Below are 10,336 nucleotides of genomic sequence, written 5' to 3' on the forward strand. Positions count from 1 at the left end.
TCTCTCTCTCTCTCTCTCTCTTTCTCTCTCTCTCTCTCTCTCTTTCCTCTCTCCATCTCCCTGTCTCCCTCTCTTCCTCTTTCCCTCCCTCCTCCCTCCCTTCCTCTCCCTCTCCCTCCCTTCTTCCCCTCCAAATGACTTGAAAAGGGCAAAATGGCCCACTCTGGATGTAAAAATTTTCTATCATCATCTGTTTAAAAGAATCTCTAAATGGCCAAAAGGCAGAAATTTTGAGCCATAATTATTACCGTTTCTATGAAATATTGGCTATTATCTCACTATGTCTGGAAGCATGCAGTTTTAGTAAGTGAATGTATATTCATTACCACTAAATGAAGCATGCACTTCATTTTGTTATTACCAAGTATCATTTTCTACCATACCACTCAAGTGCCTCCATGGTGGAATTTTGCATAGTACTGTATTTTATTCATCAATTGCATATATTTACTATAGATCTGAATAACTACTTAACTACATCAAAATGCCACTGGCAAATCTACCACAGGATTAAAACTATATTTCCTTCCTATATTGAAAATAATCCATGACCAATATTATCTGGCATGGTAGAGAGCTATCGTAAATGAATATTTATAAGACCATCAAAGAACTTCAATATTTCTACTTCCTTCTAATTTTTTCTTAGTTTCCATGTCAGTGTTCATAGACCATCAATTTTTTTCCATTACAAGCTGACGCAACAGTTATATTTTAAGAATGTGTCACTTTCGGATTCCACCTGTCTTCTCTGTATTATATTGAACATAGAAAGTACACTTTATATGACTTTTCAGATCACTAGTATTTTTGACACAGTTTATACCAGAGCACTACTGGCCATCAGAATATTTTTAATAATTACATTACATAATCCTAAAGCTTTAAATTATATGAACGCTCTCCGTTCTCTTGCCCAAATGAAAAATGTATCAACACTATATATATTTAAAGGAAAACTCAGCAGTTTGTCTACCTATTTTATTGGCTAAACATCCATCATTCTTTTTACCCTTAGTAATATAGTTACTTTTCAGTTAGTGTGAGTACATGTAAGTAAATTAAACATATTTATCAATAACACAAAGTAATTGCAATAATATATGAAAAGTATAAAGACTATGTTAGTGATGTCAAGACTGAAGGTTCACTGCTCTCCAGAGTAGCATTTTATAATAAATAACAGAATTCTGAAACTCTTTGAGACCTTTTATCTGCCATATGGTCCATTGGCTTTTTAAAAATCTTACTCAGAATTCAAGCTCCTTCTTCCTTCAAAAGCAATTTCTCAGTGGTATTCTCCTAAAGCTTTAAGTCATGATGGAAGAATAGCCAGAAAGCTACATGCTTTCCCCCTACATTTGAAGCATGTATTTCTCTAGTAAAACAGCTCAGAATTGATACCTCTAAAAGTTTTCTATAGAAAAATAATCCAGAGATGCTGAATAGAAATGATATCATAGAAAAGAAAGCTATAGAAATATTTCTCATGCATTCCTTTTTGTAGAATACCACCATCACTAAGCTAGGCTATCCTTTGCTCCCAAACAGCCAGAAAACTATTTCATTTCAATACTGTATGAGTATCTATTCAGAACTAAACTAACTTCCTTGAGAAGCACTTTTCATTAGGATAATTGGAAAGCTGTATTTTTAAATAAATGCATTCTATCCTCTTAACCTAAAGGAATTCATAAAAGTGATATTTAAAAACATTACAGAATGTATCCTACTATAAGAGGTAAACCATGATTTTTAACTATTTAACCAGTAGCCATTTCACTGTATATACATCTCCAAAAGGGAGTTTTGGTTTAAAACGACTTTTTCCTTGAGAAAGCTACCCAAACCTGAAAAAGAGAAAAAATTTTGATGTAGTAGTGTAAATTTTGCTTAAGCTATAGTCATATACTCTTTTAAGCCAGAATATTCTTAACTTTTCAAATATCCACACATTTTCATCAAAGTTGTACTTGTAGGTTTGTTATGACTTCAGCACAGAGATATTCTTCTAATAATGGTGGATGTCCAGTTTAATCAAAGAAAAATGAAATAAAAAGATTAACTTGTTTTGAGAGATAAACTAGCTACATTCAATACAAAATATCAGAGTAAGAGCTGCTGGGAACTTAATCCCAAATTATTAAGTATCCTGTGCCCAAATTCAATTTTATTATATTAACAATGTTCTATTCCAATGCATACAAATTAAACATTTTTAAAATTTATCTTTAAAACAGTATTTTAGTTTTGGACATTGATAAATATAATATGCCAAATGTCTTGGATATGATTAAAAGTCCTTTCAGTCAGTGGATCTTTTATCTGGAAATAGTCATTCAACTTTAAAAATGTGAGAAATTAAAATATTGAGAAAAATTTTCAAGTTTTAAAATTTATTATGGAGCCTGGCGTAGTGGCGCACACCTGTAATCCCAGCACTTGGGAGGCTGAGGCAGGAGGATCGTTGTGAGTTCGAAGACAGCCTGGCTACAAAGTGAGCACAAAGTCAGCCTGAACTGCCTGGGAAGACCCTGTCTCAAAAAGACAAAAAAAATTTTAAAAACTTTAAAAAATAAAATTTATTATAGGGGCTGGGGATTTAGCTCAGCCGCAAAGCGCTTGCCTGGCAAGCACAAGGTCATGAGTTCGGTTCCCGGTACCGGAGAAAAACCAAAAAAAAAAAAAAATTTCTTATGCTTTTCAAAGTTATATTGATCCAAGAACACAGAAGTTCCATTCATACAAGATTTGAAAAATAATTGACTTTGTAAATGAACATATAAACAGGATTTTGAGACACATGGAACTATAATTTTGTCAACATTCTGGTGAAGAGCATTTTTGCAAGGTGCAAAACTTTTAGCATATTCTGGGTTTCATTTTACTACTATGTCATGATGTTTTGTTTTCATTTGTACTTTTCTTTTTATAATTATTTTCTATATGTTATAGTGGTATAACTTAAGTATTGGAAATTGTATTGCTGATCAACTCTCTATTTTATGAACTCTTCTTCAGCATTTATAACTAGAAATAACTTATCAGAATGTCAGTATATTCTCTTAAGTACTTTCTTTAGGATAATTCTTCAATTTCATGAGTTTGAGCAAACATCTACCATTTGTACTATAGACTATTTAACATGTAACTTGTTTAACCTGTAGTCTTTAGATTTAACACATTACACTTTTTGTTTTGCTTTGTTTTATTCTGAGAGAATGTGAGATTATTCCCAAATTTTGTGCTTATAATATACTGCAACAACAATAAAAACAACAAAATAAATCCTTCTTGTCTATATGTGCATATCCCCTAAAGAGTAATGGATGATTTCTAGATGATTTTTGTGCACGTGATTTTAATGACCCTTCAAAAATTCAAATGTCTTTATCACATAAAAAGACTACAACTTAGATATACCTTTTAGTACCTCTGGACAAAATAAGTAACCACTATAAATGTATAAATTGGCTTTTCTGACAGAAACGTTCTGCAAATTTTTCTCTTAGAGTTACAAGTTAAAATTAATAGATTGAGTGAGCCAATCCATGTAATTTAATAATGATTTATGGCAGTTAACTTCGTATAATTCTGGACTAATGATAGAATTTGAAATATTCTCTTCAATGCTAATAAATATCCCAATTTCTGTCATACATGGATATCTAGTTGCACATGGTCCTTTACCTCAATTAGAGAGTCTACAAGCCTAGGATTGGATTTTTGTTTTAGTATTGCTATAGCCCTAGAGATATGAGATGGGGAGATTGGTCTGTAAAAACGGCAGTACAAGGCACTATTCGTGTATTTGAAGGTAAAATAAATAAAATGGCAGAATTCCTCAGATAAATGGATCAGAAATTATATTGCAGGTATTGAAAGCACCCCTCCCCCAACACATGCATTTGCATCATACACTTAGCAGATCCAAATAGTGTATTAGGTCTGTATATGCTGACCACCTATCCAAACACTTATAAGTGATCACTCTATAGGGTGAAAAAAAAATTTTCAACACAGTCACCATTAAAGCAACAAAAAACTACAGTAAATGTAATTGGAGAAAGAGAACACTTAAAACTTATTCCAGTAAAAGACACATTGCTGTTAATCCCTCTCAAAATATTCCCACTCATTTAGACCGCACTTATCCCATTCTCTTTGCCATTTTCTGAAGCAGAACTGGAAGTCTTCTATGACTCTTTATAAGATGTGCTTTTTAAAAATCCAGTGCTGCCAAGTACCATTAAATAGAACAGTAGCCTTATAAAAGTGTTAGAGTACATCCTCAAACACTTATTCACCATATCTGGCACCATGCAAATGCTGGCTCTTCCACAAGGTCCAAATGACAAACAGTGAGTGTTTCGAATCGATTGGGGGGGGGGGCTGGGGATTTAGCTCAGCGGCACAGCGCCTGCCTCACAAGCACAAGGTCGTGAGTTCGGTTCCTGGTACCAGAAAAAAAAAAAAAAAGGTTCAGGACATTGAGACAGTCGTGACAATGCAATGCTCATGAAAAAAGACATCCAGAATTTCTTCAGAAATGACAAGAATGATGCCATAATTAGATGCCATTATTGGAAATGAGGGTGAATATTTTGAGGGTGATTCATGACAATTTGGATCACATCATATATAGCGTACTTAGTGTTTAAACATCCTTAGCAACTGTGTGGAGTTTGTGTGTGTATGTGTGTGTGTGTGTGTACTCATTGCCAGAGTCCATGACAATACCAGTGGTGCACCCAGAGACATACAGGGACAGCACATCCTGGATAGCCATGTACATGGGCATGGTGTGGAGGGTTTCAAACATGAGCTGAGTCATCTTCAAGGGAGCCTCTGTTAGCAACACTGAGTGCTCCTCAGCAGCCACACGCAACTTGCTGGAGGAGGTGTGGTGCCAGACCTTCTCCATGTCATCCCAGTTGGTGAAAGTGCCATGCTCAGGAGGGTACTTCAGGGTCAGGATGCCGCACTTTCTCTGGGCCTTGTCACCCATGTAGGAGTCCTTCTGGCCCATGCCCACCATCACACCCTGGGGTTGGGGGTGCCCTACAATGGAGAGGAACACATCCCGGTGGACATCACCGCCAGCAAAGCCAGCATTTGTTATTCGTTGATTTCTTAATGCTAGCCATTCTTACTGGCGTGAGATGAAATCTCAGTGTTGTTTCAATTTGCATTTCTCGCTTTTTAGAATTTTAATGCAATTAAAAGGGAAGCAATACCCTCAGATTCATTCCTGGAAGCAAGCATTACCCTGATACCAAAACTTGCAAAGGACCCAACTAAGAAAGAGAAATGTAGGTCAATCTTCCTAATGAACACAGATGCAAAAATCCTTAATATGATACTGTCAAACAATGGAGCAAATCATCAAGAAGATTATGTAGCAAGACCCAGTTAGATTCATCCCAGGGATGCAGGGATGGTTCAACATACATAAATCAATAAAAATAACATACCATAATAACAGTGCCAAAGACAAAAACCATGTGATCATATCAATAGATGCAGAAAACACTTTTGACAAAAGTCCAGCACCCATTCATAATAAAAATCCTACAGAAAATTGAAATATATGGTGTATATCTCAATTTGATAAAACACATCGATGACAAGCCAACAACCAACATCATACTAAATGGACAAAACTGAAAATTTTCACTCTAAGATCAGTAACAACACAAGGCTGTCCACTATCACCACTCCTATTCAATATAGTTCTGGCAACATTAGCCAGAGCAATTAGACAAGCACAAGAAACAAAGGAAATAAGGGTAGGAAAGAAGTTAAATTATTTTTTGCAGACAACGTGATAGTCTACATAAAAGACTTCAAAAACTCCACCAAAAGGCTTCTAGATTTCATAACCAAATTCAATCGTGTAGCTGAATACGAAGTCAACACTCAAAAACCAGTAGCAGTCCTGGACACAAGCAACAAACTCATAAGAGAGAAATGAGGAAAACCACACCCTTTACAATAGCATCCCCCAAAAAAGAAATACTTAGGGGTCAATCCAATAAAGGGAGTGAAAGATCTATACATTGAAAATGACAGTACTCTGAAAAAGGAGATTAAAGAGGATATCAGAAAATGGAAAGAGGCAGCAGGCCGATGAGGAGGGAGGGAGAGCGACGCTGGGGGAGCCAGAGCCAGGCACTTCGGGTAGGATCCCTGCTCCCAGGCCCGCCAGGCAGGGCCCACCGCCCCTGCGCCCCGAAGCCGCGAAGTGGGTGGAGCAGCCCGTGGGGCCGCGCGTCGGAGTGAAGGAGCCGGAGCTTCCTGCACTGGGGCCGCGGGCGCCTGGACCTGGCCTGAGGAAACGTTTTGCCAAGGAGAAATGAAGAAGAAAACTGCGTGTAACCTACACACGGGAGATCGAGAGTACGAAGACACGGAAGGTGAAGGAAGCAGAAATAATACTGCTGCCGCTGGCCTATTGCACAGTGAAGCAGGCAGATGTCCAATATGTCTTAATCACCCATTAGAGAAGGAAGGTGGTTTTCCAGAAAGCTGTGATCATGTCTTCTGTATGACCTGTATTCTTAAGTAGGCAGAGGAGGGGCTATCTATAGGCAGCCTATATGCTTGAGGATAGAGCAGCAGCAGGAAGGAAGAAATATTAGGAATCAGGAATCCTGAATTTCCAAATAAGGAAGGTTTCCTGTTCTTACATTTAAATATGAGTTTGTCTGAGCTGGGAATTTACAACGCTTCACAATTCTAGGACACTGGCTTCATGCCCTATTGACAGAAAACCTTTTCAGGTAGGGTTTAAATTCAGTGCTTTGGAAGGTTGTATTAAGATTCAAGTAAAAAGACAACTGAGAGAAGCAAAATACAAGAAAAATGAAAGTTCTTTTAAGAAACAGCTATCTTATTATGAAACACCTGAAGGCTTTATAAGAAAAAATACCATCATAAGAGAAGATCTGTTAAGTGCAAGATTTTATGACTTGACACTGCTGCATAGAAACTCCTCATACAATAAGATGGGAGGGAAGAAAAATGCAGCAATAAAGATAGATAAGCCTCGACGATCAAATCAGTGCATGAGTTATTGCTTCAGAAACTTTTTTCTCCAATATATTTTCTTGTGGTAGCCACAATGGAGAATCTTCCTTTACCTATAGAGCTTACTGTACAGAATTTATAAAAATCAATGAAATCAGTGCATTGATTAGACAGAAGAGACAGGAACAGGAATTGTCATGCTTTCCTGATTCATTACCTGGAATTGGAAGAATTGGTTTTATACCTTGGAGTGTTGAAGCAGAAGTTCTTCCTCTCATCTCTTCTGTGCTGCCAAGAACTGTTTTTCCAACAAGTACCTTATCTTTAGAAAATTTTGGTACTTCTTGCAAAGGATATGCATTAACACATACCCAAGAAGGAGAAGAAAAGAAGCAAACTTCTGGTACTTCAAACCAGAGGTTCAAGATGAAAACCTGCAGCAACTCCTACAAGAAGATCTACATGCAACACAGAAGCTGAGACAGTCAGCCAGTCTCAGAGATCCCGAACGTCAAATAATTCTGGGTGTGGTGCCCCAGGTAGCAGTAATCCTTCTGTACGTATTTTATCTCCAGCTGAGTCAGAAAAGCAAACAAAACCGGCTCCAAAATGAAAGTGTGTAAGAAGAGGAAGAAAACCACCTGAAAAATAAACTTCAGCGATCTGTACCTCCTCCTGAAAAATCAAGCTCTAGTGATTCAGTAGAGGAAGAAATAGTGGAGTCTGACATACCACCTGCATTAGAAAAAGAGCAACGATCACATGTAGAAGAAAGTAGTAACATTTGTTCTGTTCAGACAGATGTAGAAAACCATTCTGCTAATTGCTTGAAAAACTGCAATGAACAAATGGAAGAAAATGAGGAATGCAGGGAAAATCCTGATGCAGAGCAAAAAGTGGAACCCTCATGTTCTGAATCTTACACAGACGATCTTCCTGTGTTAGTTGGAGAAGGGGAAGAAAATAACAAACTTGAAGCTATAGCTACAGAGGCTAACATTTTGAGTTTAGAAAGTGAAATTTCTAAAGATATTTTCGGAAAAGGAAGTGATCCATTAGAAAGTCAAGACCAGATACCGGCATCTTCAGAATCAGAGACAAAGGCAGTTGCATGTTCAAATCCTCCAAGTGATTTTCTTAGGTGCTCAGGTTCTGAAACTGAAGCACATCCTGTATCTAGTTCCCTAGGTGGACACCTGAGAATGCAGAATCAGGAGTTGGTGAACAAAAAGTAATAGAGAGTCCCACAGTGGGAATTACTGATCATCAAGATTCTACAGTAAAAACAGAAGTGCTTACAGAGATCCCCAAGTTAGAATCTTCTGAGGATGAAATGATACTAACAGTGGACAGAAAAACTGTTGAGACCTCAGAGATTCAGCTGCTTGGACATACTAAAACTGAAGATGCAGAGATAATGGCAACATGTGAAACTGCAGAAAATGAAAATTTTAATAGTACTGAGGACTCTGAAAATAATTTGTTAAAAAATTTTAACACCAAATTGAATAAGTCTTTAGAAGAAAAGACTGAATCTCTAGTTGAACATCCCAGATCTCTAGAGCTGCCTAACATGCACACTGGACAGATTGAGAAGCATTTTAGTGAGGACAACAATGAAATGATACCTATGGAGGGTGACTCGCTTTGTAGTGACCAGAGCGAATCTGAAATTGAATCATCTGTAAGTGCTCATTCTAAGCAGTTGATTGAAAATTCTGTGGTACATAGTTCTGAAAATAACATGCCATCTTCCAGCCTTGTAAATGAAAAGGTTGAAACTGTATCTCAGACATCTGAAAACCCAGTAGATGTAGTAGATAAGTCCAAAAACCTCGTACTCGAAGGTCTAGATTTCATTCTCCATCTACATCTTGGTCTCCCAGCAAAGACACTGTACAGGAAAGAAAGCATTCCCAGTCTCCATCTCCCAAAAGAGAAACAGGAAAAGAAAGCCAGAAGTCTCGATCACTATCTCCTAAGAAAGAATCGGCTAGAGAACAGAGGAAATCTCATTCTCAGTCCCCAAAAAAAGATATGACAAGAGAAAGGAGGTATTCTCAGTCTCAATCTCCAAAAAGAGACAGTACTAAGGAAAGCAAAAGATACGAATCACCATCGCCAAGAGACATGTGTAGAGAGAACCAAAGATCTCAGTCCAAGCTGAAAGACACATCGTCCAGAGAAAAATCTAGATCCCAGAGCAGAGAGAGAGAGAAAGTGAGAAAGACAGGCAGAGGAGAGATGGAGACAGAGACCAGAGAGCCAGAAGGTGGTCCCAATCCTGACCCCGGTCTAGGTCACCATCAAGATCTAGAACAAAAAGTAAGAGTGCCTCATTTGGTAGAAATGAAGGAGACATTTACTCTCTGCCATGGAAGGAAAGGCGGACAAGTGATGACTGGAGATGTCCACGAGGAAATGATCTGTGCTGAAGGACTAACCCAGAGAAACAGAATGAAAATGTAAGAAAAGAAAAAAATGACCTCAATCCAGATGCTGACGATCCAAGTTCTGCTGACAAACAGAAATGACTGTCCCAGGTGGGTAACAGAAAAAATAAATTCCGATCCTGATCCAAGGACCAGAAATCCAGAAAAATTAAAAGATTTCCACCGGGAAGAAAACAGAAATGAAAATTCAGGGAATTCTTGGAATAAAAACTTAGGTTCGGGTTGGATGTCTAACCGTGGTAGAGGTAACCGCTGCAGGGGCGCCCACGGAGGCAGTCTTGCCTATAAAGATCAGAGTGGAAATAGGTGGCAAAACCAAAACCCCTCTCAGGGAATTCAGACAGTTCAGGGAGTGATTCTTTCAAGGTTTCAGAACGGCAACCCTATAAACAGAAAAGCGAGCAAGTGTTCTCACTTGATATCCCAGCAGACAGGTCGGGGTGGACATCTGCATCTAGCTGGGCTGTGAGAAGGACGCTGCCTGCAGATGTACAAAATTACTGCTCGCGGCGAGGGAGGAGTTCTTCAGGCCAGCAGTCTGGATGATGAGACAAGAGACGGCCGAACAGGATTCTAACCTAAAAGACCAAACAAACCAACAAAGTGATGGCTCTCAGCTACCTGTAAATATGATGCCACCGCGGTGAACATGATTCCACAACAAATGCACGCCCAGCACCGGCCTATGAACATCTTCCCGTACCCAGTGGGTGCTCATGCCCCTCTGGTGAACATCCAGCGCCATCCCTACAACCTTCCCCCGCAGCTGCCCCTTCATCTGCCCCCAGGAGTGCCCCTCAGCAAGAAGCTGCTCCGCCCACTGTGACTCAGGGACTGCCCCCGCCCCCGCCCCC

The 10,336-nt window shown here is 38.7% G+C and overlaps 1 protein-coding gene and 1 pseudogene across 1 annotated transcript; one reads left to right on the forward strand and one right to left on the reverse strand.

Moving 5' to 3' along the window:
• Positions 1–3,156: 3,156 nt before the first annotated feature.
• LOC102027007 (actin-like) lies at positions 3,157–5,122 on the reverse strand (the record flags this gene model as incomplete). Its single annotated transcript, XM_005410094.1, has 2 exons — positions 3,157–3,184; positions 4,704–5,122. Coding segments are annotated over 2 exons (447 nt in total), but the record flags the coding sequence as incomplete, so codon positions are not given.
• A 1,233-nt stretch (positions 5,123–6,355) lies between these two features.
• LOC102017496 overlaps positions 6,356–10,336 on the forward strand; it is a 4,994-nt pseudogene continuing 1,013 nt past the window's right edge.

This window comes from Chinchilla lanigera, unplaced genomic scaffold (assembly GCF_000276665.1).
Source record: "Chinchilla lanigera isolate Chin_1 unplaced genomic scaffold, ChiLan1.0 scaffold00128, whole genome shotgun sequence".
Lineage (NCBI taxonomy): Eukaryota > Metazoa > Chordata > Mammalia > Rodentia > Chinchillidae > Chinchilla > Chinchilla lanigera.